This window comes from Labrus mixtus, chromosome 15, assembly GCF_963584025.1.
Source record: "Labrus mixtus chromosome 15, fLabMix1.1, whole genome shotgun sequence".
Classification (NCBI taxonomy): Eukaryota; Metazoa; Chordata; class Actinopteri; order Labriformes; family Labridae; genus Labrus; species Labrus mixtus.
This window is the reverse complement of record NC_083626.1, coordinates 17205801-17222751: the sequence shown is the minus strand read 5'-3', so window position 1 is coordinate 17222751 and position 16951 is coordinate 17205801. Positions and strand designations below refer to the sequence as shown.

The window sequence follows — 16951 nt, the reverse complement described above, 5'->3', positions numbered from 1 at the left end:
AATAAATGTTGAATGTCTGAGAAATAATCTGTTTTTCTGCATTCTTTGCATTAGAGCCCCTTCAATTCATCATGAAATGCTTCCCTTCATAGAGGATGACTCAGCTGAAATGATATTACACTTCTGATTAATACTTGTCTGCCTTGACTTCCAAGCTTTACAACTCTGTTGGCATCTTAAGGAGCTGTGACAACAGTTCAGTCACAGCAAACCACATTTGTCTGGACCTTACATCAAATATCTGCAGTCTGACCTTTACAGCGTCTTTATACATGGAAGAGATATAGTGTATCTTCATCCTGCAGACAATTAAGTTGGTGGCTTTGATTAACCTGACAGTGCTATGCTTTACGGTAATCATCAGCCCCAAGAGAATATGGTCTTGTCTTATATCAGAGTGATACAATAAGGTCCAGATTCAGTTGGAATGACAAAAGCTGATGGACCTGACAGCCTTGCCAAATTGAGCACAACCTCATTAGCAAAGATAAAGCAGAAGTACAATAGTTGTGGCAAGTTAAATGGGGTGTCATTAGACCCTTGTGTAATTCAAACAACATTATTAGATATTGATATGGGTGCATCCTTCTCAGGAGTGACAGCTAAAGAAAATGTGAGTATTGTTTCCCAGCTACAGCCTCACCAAAAGTGACAGAGCAGACACGAATGTCCCCTCTGTTGTCTCCAGGGAATAGGTCAAAAGGGAGAATCACCACCTGCTGCTACTGCTTCCTCGTATCTTGGGAGTTCTTCTGCAATTGTATTGACTCCCCAGGCAGTCCCTAAAAGCAAGAAAACCCTGAATAAGTCAGCAGGATAAGGCAAAGTCGGAGAAAAATCCAGAACATATGTGTTAAAAAAAAAGATTTATTATTCTCATTGTGTGCAAGTTCATTTATGAACATGGAATTGGTCAAACCAGACCCTCTTAGTGGCCGTCCAAAGAGGTCATTATCTAGTAACATTTCTGTTCAGCTCACCTGGCCTTAGCCATCCTTATCCCCTACATGTGAAATATTTATTTATTTATTTTTATAATATAACTATTGTTGTCATGGTGATTGTTGCTCATCCGACATTTGACGTTGGCTCTATGTTTTGCTCATTCAGCCCATCAGTTGCACAGAATCTCAAATCAATCACGGTGGCAGACATAAATAGCTGCTCGAACTCTTCTCTACTAAAACACAATCCAGCATTCCATTGCATGCCTCTCTAAAGTCCACCATCTTCTTAATACAATAAATCTGCAACAACAGGTCAAAGAAGCGTGAAGGTGTCTGCTTGTGTATGCATTTTCTCATTGGATAGACTAAATTGTGGGTAGAGAAGGAGAGATTAAAAAATAGATATGTTTTTGCTTTAGTATCTGCAATTATTTAAAAAAGAAAGCAACACCATCGAGGAGACAGGCCTTGAATAAAAAGCCCAAGTTAGGACTTTTCAAAGCAGGTCTCAAGTCATTTTACAGGATGCCATAAGCAAATTGCAAGTCAGGTCAAAGTCTAACAGGTTTTTGGAATCCTGCCTATTAAAATGGCACAGTTGGTCAATATGGAAAAAATGTCCAGCTGTGTTGTTGACCTTCCTGTTACTGTCAAATTTGAATTGTCCAGGATTCAGAGGTGACTTAAGAGTTTGAATATTTTGACTCATGTTAACTGATGGCCAAATTTGAAGACAGATCGAATGGCAAGCCATCAGGTGGTACAGAGATACAAGCATACATTATCAGGAAGACTCTGCTGCATTGTATTCAGTTGCATTTGTAAAAGGCAAACGTGACAAAAATAGATGCATAAGAAATGCAAATCAAACCAGAGCAAACCATGATTCTTTTCTGAACTGCTGCTTGAAATGACTGTGATTGTTTGATTGTAGGTTTTAAGGAGTTAAATAAATGATCAGAGTCCCTCAGTAATCTACAACTTCAACATCAAAAGACCATCCACAGATTAATCATATGACGGCAACCCTTCCCGTCTATTTTCAGCTATAGAACTTTTTAGTAGTGATTCGATTAGAACGGGTGAAAAACAGCCGCCTGTTGTGTGCCGTTTTTGGTAAGATCAGATACAGCCAGGAGCCCTGCAGCCCCTTGCTGACGCACATTTGTGCAGCAACAGCCACTCACTCTGAAAGCACTTTACATCTCATGTTAAATTTGTTTTCTTTCACGACTGCTTAACTCTGTTTTCTCAATTATTTACACTATTTGTTTGAAACCTTTTACTTAGTGTCTTCAACTTAATTTCTTAAAGAGGGAAAGTACAAATAATGAAGCAATCCATTGTGTGTTTACTGTGATATTTATAAAGTTAATGTGGCAGGAAGTAGATGTATCACTCATATAAATCCAACTCTCTTTTAGCTTTTTGTTTTTTTAGTAGGACTAGTACAAACTTGTATACTCTCCCTGTTTTTATAACAGCAAGGAACTGAGTGGTGTCATTCTCCTGTGTCCCTTGCAAAGGTTCACAAGCTCCAGCAAGCCCCAAGTTGTGCTGCCCATGCACACCAATCCAAACCAATATGTTACACTTCTTGAACTTGAAATGCATGTGGACGGTCAAATCCAAAGAGTAAGAGTAGAGTTCTCATTGTGTGATGGTATGATGTATGGGTACCTCTGGCACTCTAAGATCATGTAGTTCTGCCGTCTCATAAGAGACAGCACCAATAACCTGAAGCCAAGGTACCCTTCACATATTTGGTTTAAACGTGTAAATGAAAATGGAAATGACAAGTGAAAGAAGATAGAACACATGCTTTAGTAAAAGGAATGGTTATAAATGTAGTACAACTTTAAATGTATTTGATGGTGGTTAAAATTACATGGAAAATATAATTTTTGTCATCCAGACTGATTTTCATACTTTTAATTTTATTGGCACATTTCACCTGCACATCCATCCCATTTTAACAACTAAAAAAAAAAACTCAGAGAGTAAAGTGTGATGCTAGCAGCTCTGGTTCCAAAACAGATCACACTTTCATACATTATTCCAAGCAGAAATATTTAACAGGCTCATTGCCTTTCTGATGAGCCATCCCTGAAAACGCAGTTGAAGTATTTTTTATCAGAGCGTGCAATGAATATGGCATAACTGCTCCATCCAGTGCAGAGTAAGATGTCAGTGAGGAAGATAAACACATTTGCATGTTGTGGCATTCACATTTGGAGATAAATTTGCTTTTAATAAGCTTTGCAGCCACCTACCATTACTCCAAATTAGATTAATAGACTGAAGGATGAGCAGAGTGGGATACTGGAGAAGGACTCTGTGTGTGTGTCTTACTTCCTCTCTGGATAACTATGCAATATTGATGATTTGCAAATGATGGTTAAACACATGCAGCTCCAGCTTCTTACATAATGCTGGTGATACACTATTCTGATATAACTTCAAACATTACCACGGAGCCATTTAGGACTGTAAAGGGTTGAGTTAATTTAGCTCAAGCAGCTGATCTCTGAAATGCACTTAAATAAAAAATAAAATGATGTGGCATTGTTAAGAATCATTTAGTTCTGTATTATTTAAAGTTGAATGTAATAGAGGATAGGTATAATAAGTAGGGCTGGGCACGTTAACGCGTTAATTTCGCGTTAACTCATTAATTAATTATTATCATTATCAGTTTTTATTATTTATTTTCTTATTGTAAAAGTCTGTTGCTCACTGGCTTTTATTTTGTAAAATTCCATCGTGAGCGAGCCTAGTATGTTGCTTACTGCTGCGCATGACTGCTGACAGGAAAGAGGAAACATCCAGAAAATAATTGGCGGATAATCAAGCATGGAGAAGGGTACGGAACTTTTACATGGCCATTTTCATTTTAAAGTTCTTCCAGACGGCGCAGTCGACAGAGCCGAAGTTATTTGTAAACACTGCGAAGTTGAATTTTCTTATCACCGGAGTACTTGATAAGTACTCCAAAATATGTTGCAGCCAGAAACTCAGGCGGACGCTGAAAGGTCGTTTCACTTGTCTTCACTTTATTTAAGCGTTTAACAAAGACCCAGTACCTTCATTCACCCTGCCTACGAGTCTCTTCAGCTGCTGAATAATAACTACAGCTTTCTTGCTAACTCCGGAGCATCGCAACAACAAAACTCTTATTCTCTGAACTCCTGCATGCCATTGTCACTCACAGACTCTACCTAGTGGTGTAGATTATGCAGCGCGCATTTAATTAATAACATGTCAACATCAACTGCTTGAATAATGTTGCAGTTCAGAAAAATACATTAACATTAGCAACTTTGAAGATGAATTCAAAAAGGATTATAAACTAAAGAATTTCAAAATGACAAGTACAACAAAAATGTGTTTGTGGGGTCCTCGATAACCAAACAATAAACATCAATGTTCTCAATTGACCTGTCACACTCTCCCCCACTTTAAAAATGGCGTCCCGACATTTTCATTATAACTCTTAGAACGAAAGAAAGTGCACCACCAAATTTTAAGGAGTCTACAAATCTAAGCAATAAACCAATAAACCTTTCTGGGCATTTTTTTAAAATAAAACAAACAGGATGAGATTATGCCCTTGCAGTGGCAATAAGCTTTAGTTTTGTATATATTTGCTTTGATTACATTGTTTAAGTTGAGAAGTACATTTACAATAAAAGTGCGCTATACACTACTTTTGAATTCATTATTGGATTTTGCGTATAACAATGCGATTAATCGCGATTAATCACAGGAACTCATGCGATTAACGCGATTAAAACTTTTAATCGTTGCCCAGCCCTAATAATAAGTGATTCAAATCACAGAACCCTGGATTTAAAAACTGCTGACTAACAAACATAAATGTGATCACGGACAAGAAAATAAAAGCACTGATATAACGGGTATAACATCTGATGCCTGAGCAACATGATAAAAGTTCTCTATCTACTCAAAAAAAAAAACAGTCCTAACCCTGTGATGCTGTAACCGCAACACTTACAATTTCAGTATGCTGTAAACAATACAATATATTTAATTAATATGAGGCAGTGGGTGGAGTATGAAACCGGGAGAGAGAGAGTGACAGTGAGGGAAGGACCTGAACCTGAGCAGCTCGCCTGGAGGACTACAGCCTTCGTATAAATGCTAGGCCATCAGAGCACCGACATGGTACAACATGTTGCTAAAACTGCCCAATCATCAAGCAGACAAAACATTAAGGAGGATCTGATATTAACTATAGACAAATAACAAAACACTAAACAACATTCACATGTACATACTGACACACAACCACATACGCATAAAGCCTGACAGTGCCCTTAACCAGGTCTCACACTAATGGGCTACATAAGATTTCCACAGTTTCCAAATGCATCCCTTGGAAATGACCATTCTATGCACCAAGACTGTCCAGGCACTATGGAGTGCCTTTTAAGCAGTTTCAGGGTGTGGGGCTAAAGGGATATTGAAAACATTGGAGTGAAAGTGAACAAGAGAACAAAAGTTATACGTGTTTGTTCAAATCACCTCAAATGAGGAATTCATCAGATATAGATATTAAATGGGATAAACAAGATCTTTGATAAAGAGTTGGATGTTGGGTCAGGATGGTCTGTAGATGATTAAAAATGAACACAGGATCATTTAAACTATCAATAAAACCTAAATGTCTCAATGATTTAAAATTACTTTGTAAGATGGAAGGCCATTTAAAATAATGTCTGTAGAAAACAGCAATCCCTCTCTTAAATCTTAAACAAAGCAATTTGAGCATATAGCAATTTTAAACAAAAATAGCTTAGTATGATAGGGATTTTTCTTCTGCAGTGCTCTGCTTAGGAACTCTTTCTGGAACATTTCTTCATTAAATCATTTTTTCCTTTCATCACTCTTGAAGACTGACATATTTCAATCCTCACATCTGCCATTCCAGCCAGGCGTGAGACTGAAAGATCAGCTCAATCTACCACAATTACTGCTGGTCCCAGACACTACCTGGCTGTGATGGAGGTGTGTGAGGACGAAGGCCGACAGGCATGGAAGGGGAAAGAGGGAGCGCGATGATAAGTGAGCTGTAGCATGTGGTAGTAGCGCACTAATCATGATCTCCAGCTGAAGAAACACACAGGCGCCTCACAGGTTATTGAGAGATAATGGGATTCTCAAAGCAACAGACACACGGCTAAAGACAGAGACGAAGTTTGGAAATAAATAATGCAAATATCCTATTTCTCCTCTGCTGTGCGTGTACATCGTGACTCCAAGTAACTGTTTGTGTGAAGAAAAAAGGAAGAAATAATGCAAAAGTCCAAATGAAAGCAGCTTTCAGAGAATACTGATTGTAATGACACAATAAAATTCATGAGTGGAAATTACTTTTTAATATACATTTCCACACATGGATGCTACTTTTGGAATATGCACAGGTGTTTGTTTTTCTTAATGTGCATTTAAAGGCACGAAAGGTTTTATGAGATATACAGTCAGTGGTTTATGTAGACACACAGTTAGTGGAGCATTGGCTCATTTATGTCAAAATGTTCAAATGCACCTTTAATAAAGAGATGGATTTATCACCTGTGTATATCACATCGAGGACAACTGTAGTGGATTGATATGGTCTTATCTGATGTCACAGCCCCATCTAAAGCCATTTAAAAGCTGCAGTGTGCAGCTTTGCGATAGGGTTATTTCATAAACAGCTGCAGGGTCTGCTGTAAAATCACCCACTGTGTGAGTCCTTTTACGAACCCATCTTGATACTAGCTGCGAGTATACTGCTTAAGAATCTACGCTCTGTGACGCAAATTGCCCCTGTCCCTCATCCCCCCTTAGCGACTGATTTACATCTGGTCACCCACCAAGCACTGCAGCTCAAGGATCCTGAAATACACCTATTAAAATGAGTTTTCCCTCAACTTGGGAAATCCGCATTTAGCTTTTTTTGCTTTAAAAAAATGTGGAATCATTTACAACACTGTCTCAACATTGACACTCTTGTTTCTCTTGGACAAATTAAGGCAATCATCTCAAACCACTTTACCGCAGTGTGCGATTGTTTTCACTGAGAATCATCCTGACCTGTCTTTGTATCTCAACATCACTGTAAATGAGGGAAACCTCAATGATTTTCGAGGCTTAAATAAAGGTTTGAAATGAAATGAAATGAGTTCTACTATTGTATATTGTCCTTCCCTTGAACACCCTTCCAATATATCTATACCTTTAATGAAAGAAAATCTATGACTTTTGAATGATTAAGATTTGATGTGCTAAGAAGAGTCCAGAAACTTCCCTACATGAAACATTCTACATGAAATTAATATGCAAGACAAAGAAAACAAGCTGGCCCCTGAAGCAGAATCTAGCTTCCTGATTCTTGACAAACTCCCTTTCCACACTCACACACATACGCACACATGCGCACACAAAAACACTTCCAGTCAACCATGTCCACAAGCTCACCCTGTGTGTGCTGTCACTCACTCCCCACCGCTGTGACCCCTGTCAGGCCTGTGTCACTTTGGGTGACGGGGTTATCTCGCCATCCTGCTTTCCCCATTTGTTTATTTATTTGTGTGTCGCTATGTTTTCTGGCTTTCATGCTGTCAGTTCTTGGCTCTACCCTAACACATCCTGTTGTCACCCTCAGATGTCTTGTCTTATAAAGTTCCACTATTGACTTCTCCGTCTGAGGTGTTGATGATCACAGAGGTGCTAGATATCCACTCAATACTTTTTGTGAGTTTTATTGAACTTAGCAGAGATTTTCTTTTACTTACTCTGTTTGCAAATAAAACACCTTTTATCAAAATCAAAGAACTCTTTAGCAGAGAGTCATAAGGTGCTGTGTCACACTATGCCCAGCTCACCACAGTCTATACGGCTTACAGTACAGTATGGTTCCTGAACACATAATCTTTATTTACAGATTCGGCAAAAAAATGCAGAATCCACTGGCCCAGGACTGGACCATTGCTATTGGAAGTGTTTTCATTTGTCTGCACGCATTTTGGCAAGTATTGGCTGTAAATAGGAAATCAAATCATGTGAAAATCAAAATGGGCAAAATGCAATCTGCAGAAATGCAATCTGGGAACTGTGCCATTTTGATGATTTAGCTTTGATTTAAGTTTTTAAACTGATATCTGCAAACATATTAGACGTCGTCTCTCAATAACAACTCCATTCTCACTTTTCAAGTTATAGTCAGACTGTAAACAAAGGCAACACATGGAAAAGGAAGTCTTGGTCCTTTATTGCTGTTTCACCAGAAGCCTCAAAATGTTGGTCATCAATCCCAGATGCAATCTTCTTTGACTTTTTGCCTGATGAAGGTCTAGTGCTGAAACGTTGCCAATAAATGTTTGTTTGGAAGTTAGACAGTGTGCAGGAGATTATCTTTAAGTTTGCTTATGTTCAGGCACATACACAGCCTAGCTAAGTCTATTGAGGGCCTGGTTGGGGTTTCAAAACCAGTTTGGGAGTTTCATGTCTGGGAGGCTGTAGATAAAATACACAATGTTGACTCGGGGTCAAGACAAAACCTTTTTTTTTTAAAGATTTGTCTTTGGGCTTTTTATGACTTTATTCTTGGGAAAGGACAGTGGATAGAGTTGGAAATCAGGGACAGAGAGAGTGGGGAATAGCATGCGGGATTCAAACCCGAGCTGCCTGCTTTGACTACAAAGAGACTACAGCCTCTGTACACGAGGTGCACAAACTAACCACTAACCTCCTTGGCGTCCCAAGACAAAAGGTTTGTAACCTATTGTTCACTCTGACATACATCATCACCAACTCCTCCTTGGTGCCAGTCATCATTACTGAGGCAGTTTAACATACATCATCTTATAAGGGGATAGGAAAAACAAAAGATGATATAGTGTACTTCTGTAAGTCTCCATTGTTGCTGCTTTCTGTGAAAAATCTTCACAATACAGATGTTATCTGCTCACCCTCAAATGATTGTCATAGGAAGCAACTAGCTTTTTAATATAGGGGGATATTTGTGGAGTTAGCGGAGACCAAAAACAGAGCCAACCATGAACCAGATCATTAGTTACATCATATCCTGCTTTGATATCCAGGTCAACCTGACACCTGATAAAATGCTCGGCTGGAGGAATTTGTGTTAGTCCAATTCAGAACTGGGTCCATTATTGAGCAAAGATATGATGATATCACTTGAGAAAATCAGAGTAATACACTAAATAGACTCTCCGGAGATATCATTTGAAGCTATTTAAATTCAGTTATCCAATAATACATAAAGTCAACTCCTTCATTCCTTTTATTTTTATCTCTGTGTAAAACCATTTCCCGCTCTTAGATCCTTTGATTTTGTTCCAACACGTTCAGTCAGTTGTCTCATAATGCTTATCTCTCTGGTTAAGCTGTGGTGTGTTTGAAGCTCTGTCTTGTATTATACTGTGATTTTTTTTTTTGAGGGCATATCTTCTTTAGAGCCACCTTTGACTTCCTCGTACTAACACACTGAGGATTACACAGAAGGCTGCAGGCACCACTTAGCTCTGAATAACCGAGGGAAAGTTTTGGACTCATTAGCTGCACGCTGGAGACTTCCACAACAAGATCTTGTGTCAGGAAGCAGGCTGAACTTAATCTGGCTGTTTTTGTGTTACCTGACTTCACAGAGCCAAACAGTCTTGATCCTGGACGACTGCTACAGCAAAGAGGGGTTATTACACATGTTCAATTCAATTTGTAATGGTGTTCCTGTGATAGAGGTGGGTGTCTTGTTGATCCCCTTCAGTCAAAACAGATTTATTTTAATCACATACCGGTATGCCTTGCGAAGATCATCTGTAACACTTGAGAATCTGGTCCAACATTGAAAAGCTGCCTCGCTTTTATGATGATACGTGAGCTGCAGGTCTGGTAAGCTACCTCTGTGGGGAAAAAAAAACACAATCCAAGATTTATTTTTTTATTTTTAAATATATAGTACTCAGCTCCTAGATGTTGCCTTACATGACATCACTTGAGAATATGATAGTTCTCCTTTAACTATTATTATCTCACTGCACATTGACAGATGGGATTCTTTTCCTCAAGTTTTGATGACTGAAGGAAGAAGGGTACCTACGCTTTTTCTGTGAGAAACCAATGAAACTAGATGTATTTATGAAGCGACTTTGATGTGCTCTAAAAGTGTGAAAATCCAATTGATTTGTAAACGACCTCGTTTTAAACAGAGTCTGGAGCTGGATAGCTGTGCAGCAAATATTACCACTGTGATCTAAGAAAGCCAGATTTAAGTCCAAAGATAACTGCCAAGCCATTAACCTCACTATGTGACTCAGGGCCCTGATCAAGTATTCATTTGGGTTATTCATACAGCATGACATGTAAGGAAACTTCCACACTTCAGAAGTTCAGCACAGCTTTGAAAGATATCTAATTACCAGCATCAAGAGTAAATAGATAACAGAAGCTAATGAGTCTCATTATTTTGACCTACTGCACAGGATGTATAGTTAACCCGTCTTCTTCCTCAGTACATGAGGCACTGACCAGAATACTTACTGAAATGTTTTCCAGCCTTGAAAGTGTTTGCTAGCGAGTGTTTAAGTGCAGGATGCAGGAAGAGAGTATCAAAAGAAATCAGGGTTGACTATTTCAATCACAGTCTTAATTTGATAAGGGGGGAAAACAAGACCTTAAATGTTGCATTTCATCTGCTTTTATTGTTCTGAATCAGGGCACAACATTCACCAAACACGTTTCGACAGATTCACAAGACTTTCAGACGCTGTCCTTTCAAATTCAACTGGCATGGTTTCCTCTGTATTTAATTGGTTGCTTTGCACTTTCATTACACACTTGGCCTAATAGGAGCGAGTGGGCATACAGTATATGACACGTGTTAAAAGGTGGGTTACCATACAGGTCAGAGTGTCTACATTGAGAAACTCTCTGCGTATAATGTTCCTCAGGCAGTGCAGAAAGAAAGAAATCATTACCAAATAAAAAGTGTTGGCTCGAATGGAATTATTCTTCCTTCTTAACAAAGAGTTTAACAGAAGAGGGAGACATTACATTTCAGAGTTAAAAATCCTTTAAACACTTTTTTAAACATCCTTAATCTTATTCTAGTGTTAAAGTTATAACCGATATTCACATATCTTGACAAACTTCCCTGTTAGAAAGCAGTATTTTAAGATATTAGGGTATAACATTGTTCCTCACAAAGGAAAAAAAACTTTAGTCAAGATGGTCTATAGGTTTATGCAAGCATTTATAATGATTTCCAACATGCTATTGACGTTTTCTGAACTGCAGGCTTGGTTGAAATATTCAACATGACAGCATGTTAAAAGCATGTAATTAAAGGATTACATGGTCAATTCAACATTCACCACTGACTAAGTGTGACTGTGCAGGAGTTCATACACACAGAGTAGTGGTTTGACTCGGCATAGTTTCATACAGCTGGCTTTGGATTGAGAAGCCTTCTGCGTTGGTTCAGTGGTGCTCAAAAGTAATAATGAAGCGCAAATATCCAATAAAATATCATCTGTATCCACATCCAGAGTTACTAATGTCAGAAGTTTAACTCTGGCCGTCTTCGTTGTCAGTAGCCTGCCAATGTGCTCATGAAGTTTAACTCAGTGGTTAAAGTCCTAAAATGACCTTACCATCCAACACTGACCTTACACACAATTGAGAAAAACGTGTTTGTTGATCTAAATATCGTTCATTGAACTTAGAAATGTCATGCTTGTGCTTCCTTCATTTCCCCCTTGATCAATAACTCAATGTTACCACATTTGCCCAGTATGTTACTTAGATCTATAACACGACTCAAAATGTTACTCAAGTAAGAAATTGACTACCCAACAGCATTTCACTGTTGTGATATTCTGAGATACAACTTGTTTAAGTGGAGCTGCAACTCATTATTTTCTATACAGGTGAATGTTTACTTTCATCACTTATTGATTAAAAATAGTAAAGAAAGTCTTCCCAGTACATCAGAGTCCATAGTGACTTCTCTTTAGATTTGCTGGATCTGAATTCACATACTTCAAAATGATTCAGTTTACGGTCATATAGAGCTTAGACAAAACGTGTATTCTCACATTTTTTTTGCCATATATATATATGTAGGTTGTATATCTCATATACAACCCTTGGTACACTGAGCCAAGTTGCATCGTGACTAGAGTGCTTTAGTTGTGCTCAGGAGAACCACAGGGATTCAGAATCCTATGGCCTTATGAGTATTTATTAAAAAATAAGAATGAATCTCTCTGCAGGCTGCATGGTGTCAAATTGGAGACCTGATATTTTGTTAGGATACTAAGATCATCAATACCTGTAAAAATACTCGTAAACAATTAGTTAATAAAGAAATATAGGCTACACACCAAATATGCTTAAAGACATATTTGGTGAGAAAACTTGATATAAATAACTTCAAACAAAAACAGATCCGTGGATCTATCCAGTCATCGTTTAGCATCTCCTGCGGTGTCTGGTATTCAGACGTTTATTTGTTTTTCAAATGACAAAATGGGCAGCGGCCCCTGTTGGGCGATCATTCACAACATCCAGTTGCGCACGACTTGGTGACATCATTGGGTACGAGGGATCCTGAAAAATGACTCCAGCGTTGGTGTGACGACAGCGAGCAGCAAGTATAAATGCTGAGACGGAAAGTTATCCGCTCATACCTCTAGACTTGGCCTTTACGGGTCAGCAACCGCTGCGAGAGACTGCGAGCAACAGAGCTGCGAGGACTGAGACTGAGCGAGAGGAGGATACGCATACTTCTCAGGTGAGTATGGCGCACTGCACTTTGAAATATCATACATGTTAAATGTCCATCTGTTTCTTCTATGTGTGTGTTTTTTTCTCTCGCTTCCTATAGGCCCATGTTTGGGTCAAATGTATCATGTGTAATCCAGATTTGATTTGGAAGTTTTCAGACAGTATTACTTTCAGTTTACATTTTTCCTTTCTGTAAAACAGATTTAAAATGCCGCTGAAGTAAAACTATGCAGTATGTTTGTAATGCTCGTTGAATTTTCAAGATTGTCTAGTTATCAGTAACTGATCAGTATGAAAGAACAATTCGAAGATTTAGGAAAAGGCTCTTGGATAAAATCAAGATGTAAATTCACATCGCCTCAGTTATTTCCAGGAAAATAAGACTTCAGGTCTCAGTGTATAATCAAAGAATGTAAATGATAAGCTTACTGTAGAATGTATAACTATATATCTAAAGACACAAAGTCTGTAAAATATTTGCCATTGATCATGATCTATATTACTCCAACAGAAGAACAACTAATCTACCATGAAGTCGACTTGCCTGCTCATCTTGGCTTCTCTAGTGGTCTACAACTTGACTGTGTGCTTAGGACAAGGTCTCCCCGCTGAGGACGAGACAGACCGAGTGACCATAGACGACATAATCCTGCAGAGAGCAGAGAGTCTCCTGTTAAGGTCCATTCTCAATAAGATGCAGGAAGAAGACGGCAGAAACGGTGCGTAAACTTTGTGCCTTGAATTCGTTTGACAAGAAACCCAGGAACGAATAATCTGGTGTAAAAATAATACCATGACGTACTTTGAATAAATTCATTGCTTAGTTTTAAACCCGTCAGGACATATTTATTTTCACAACCATGATATCACTCCATGAAGCTATTTGTCTAATATTTCGAACTGGAAGATTGATTTATGATGGAAACGTTTAAGCATTGGATACTTTCCAGGAAAAGTATGGTACATTGAACCAAAAAAAAAAAAAAGGAAAAAATCTTCCTCCAATTTGCTACGACGCAATCAAAACAATGTACACTCTTTCTTGCGTAATTTACGCACGGACAAGCTGTGGAAGCACCTATTTGCAGTACATGGAAAACTTACAGCAGCGTTTCTGAAAGTTAAATAAACATTTAATTTCTTTTTGCAGAAGGATCTTCCTCTCAGACGGCGTGGGTGTCAAAACGACAGCATCCCGGTAAAAGGTACATAGAGGATTTGGAGAAGCGGCAGCATCCGGGGAGGAGAGAAGAAGACGAGGATGAACAGTACTTGGATGTTCAAAGGAGACAGCACCCAGGCAAACGCGAAGATGCAATGCACTCATTGATGGCGCTCCAGAAAAGGCAGCACCCTGGAAAGCGCTTCACCACAGGACACAATTCAGAAAGCCCCGTGATGCTCCTGAGTGAACTTTCAAAACGACAGCACCCGGGTAAGCGCTATCTGGTGCTACACAGCAAACGCCAGCACCCAGGAAAGCGCCAACCCGAGGATGAGGACAGCGAGGGGGACTGGGATGCTGATACAGATGGAGACGAAGACCTTGCTGAGTTAGAAAAGCGCCAACACCCGGGGAAACGGTTTTGGGATAACTCCTCTCCGGATATAGGCACAAACAGTCCGTGTGATGTATTGGAACCTACGAGCTGCAGCAAGACCAGTTTACTGCTCGACTTTTTAGACAACATTAACAAGAGCCATGCCGAGGAGAAGAGACAACACCCGGGTAAAAGGTTTGCACCCGAGGAGGATTTAGTGGAAGGAGAGTAGCTCAAACTGAAGTCTGGTGTGCGATACTGCTGTAAAGTAAACTAATAAATGTGTAAATTATGTGACCATAATAAATTATTGTAAACGAAAAATAAATTTCATCATTTGACCTTTGGCGGGTTTGCTTTGGCACACAGTCACTGTACCATTTGCATAAAACATGTATCTGCTGTATGTTTCTATGGAGAGCTTGTGCGTAAACGTCCACCTAACTATATCGTTGAAAATAAGGTTCTCAGAAGAGCGCTTGCACTGTGTTTACCTTTATTAAGGAATTATTATTACACCTTGATTTTACTTTTTTCCTTAACCAAACCACTCATAATGAAATCAAGTGCACGCATGAAAGCATTAGTCTTCTCGGTTTTGCGATGTCGCCTCTGTGAGGCAACACACGCTTGTCACTACAATAAAATACTGTACAACTGATCCAATTGGCTAAAGTTCCCAGTTAAGAATTATAGATGGACTTGTGTTTCATTGTTTTATGTAAAAACATAATTATTATCACATATAATGAAATGTATCAATGATTACTTTTTTTTAAATTATTGCAATGATTGAGTTTATTTTACCTTAATGTTGTACATTTAAAGCTACCTTTGCCTTACAGTCAACGACCAATGTTTTTGATGAATAATAAAAAGCATTGGTAAAAAAATCATGGTTTGCTTAAGTCACTATCAAAGTCTTTTAAACTGTTTATACAGCCCGACTCATTAGCGTTCAGACATTTTTACAGTCTATGGTTCAGGCCAGCTAAGCAGTCAGCTTCTCATCTAAAATGATTAACACAACTCAATACTAGACAGACAGAGTGTGTGTGCCGGGTTTCTTCCTCTCAGTTTAATTGGGCTCATTCCATCAGAGCAAGTGTCTACAGACCTTATCAATATGCAAAGGATGCATCAAGCACGTGACTTAGAGATGAAGGCTTCATGGAGAACACACACACACACGCAGCAATTCTGCAGCGCTATTCCAATTAAACAATATTATGTCAAAAAAATAAAAACTCTAAATATGTAAAAGCACACACCTAAACACAGACACACACCAGTTAAACATTCTAATGGTCTCTAAGATTTGATATTTTTTTCAGAAGTGAAAATGAATAAAAACGTGAATGTCCATTGTGGATGTGAATTTTAAGTAATTTAACTAAAAAAGTAATATATCTCTTTGAGACAGTTTCATTTGACTTGTTTTTTTAGTGGTCTGTAAATGTTAATCTTGTAAGGATTTGACAAAACAAATGAAAAAATTTGAGTACATTGCACAAGTTGATGCAATTCATCTAACTTTTGCCTGTGACTGTCAAACATGCAGGGGGCCCCGGGGTTTTTAGTCCCTGTGTAATGACTTGCTATTTCACTTATTCTGCAGACTAAGCACTCTGTTGCCATCAAGTGCCCGACAAATAAAGTGTACATATCACACTACACATGCCATCTTAATTGTAATGTGCCATAACCCTGCCCTATAAGCTGAAACTTAAAGAACTATGCTATGACACAGAGTACACTTCAGCACAAACACGTGTAGAACTTGGCTGTAGTCCTTGAAGCAGACGGCCCTGGTTCAAATCTGACATGTGGCTTCTTTCCTGCATGTCATCCACCACTCTCTCTCTCCACAATTTCCGACGCTTTCCCCTTTCCTGTCTCTCTAAAAAAAGGCATAAAAAGCACCAAAAGAGTTATTAAAATAAATATTAAAATGAAGACTGTGTGAGGGTCAACAAACAGGTTATTAATACAGAAAATACTAAATGTTAGTGCTAGGCTCAAAATATTTGTTAAAAGAAACACAGATACTGAACAGGCAACAGAAGCAAAGTTATCGGGGAGTTAAATGTCCTGGAACAGCCAAATTGATTGACTGATGATAAAAATAGGCCGAAGCATGGCTGCTGTAAGGCACTGTGGGAAAGTTAATGCCTTGCTTTTTGATTAAACAATTAGTCCGCATTGTTCTTCAATGCCCATAAGTAAGTGAGTTTAATGATCGTTTGGCCTTGTTCAGTGTGTAAAGTAGACTGTGGCAATTTTTCTTTAATACGTTTTGTATAAAGTCCAAGTCAGAGTTTATTTTTGCAAATTTAAAACAACCTCAGTGTTGTACGGGTTAAAACACAATATTAAAGGACAAATATGAATTAAAAGAGCAAAAAAAACCCACAATAAATATGTGTATAATACAATGTCAAGCAAGAGGTGTGTCTTAAGCAGAGATTTAGAAATATCACTACATTCAAAACTCCAGAAATATTTAACATTAACGTGTCTTTCATTTTTTTTTTGATAAACATAAGTCACCAGAGGGTCGTTTTTTGTTGCCTCCCTGTAGAAATAGCTTAATTCAAAGGAGAGTGCATTATTGAGCAACTGTGGCATGGAATTCATTACGTTTCTTTG

The 16951-nt window shown here is 38.5% G+C and overlaps 1 protein-coding gene across 1 annotated transcript; it reads left to right on the top strand.

Moving 5' to 3' along the window:
• Positions 1 to 12624: 12624 nt before the first annotated feature.
• Positions 12625 to 15160, top strand: trh (thyrotropin-releasing hormone). The gene is made up of 3 exons (XM_061057032.1): positions 12625 to 12768; positions 13273 to 13480; positions 13912 to 15160. The coding sequence occupies exons 2-3, from the start codon at positions 13291 to 13293 to the stop codon at positions 14532 to 14534; spliced, it is 813 nt and encodes a 270-aa protein (XP_060913015.1). The 5' UTR covers positions 12625 to 12768; positions 13273 to 13290; the 3' UTR covers positions 14535 to 15160.
• The last annotated feature ends 1791 nt before the right edge of the window (positions 15161 to 16951 follow it).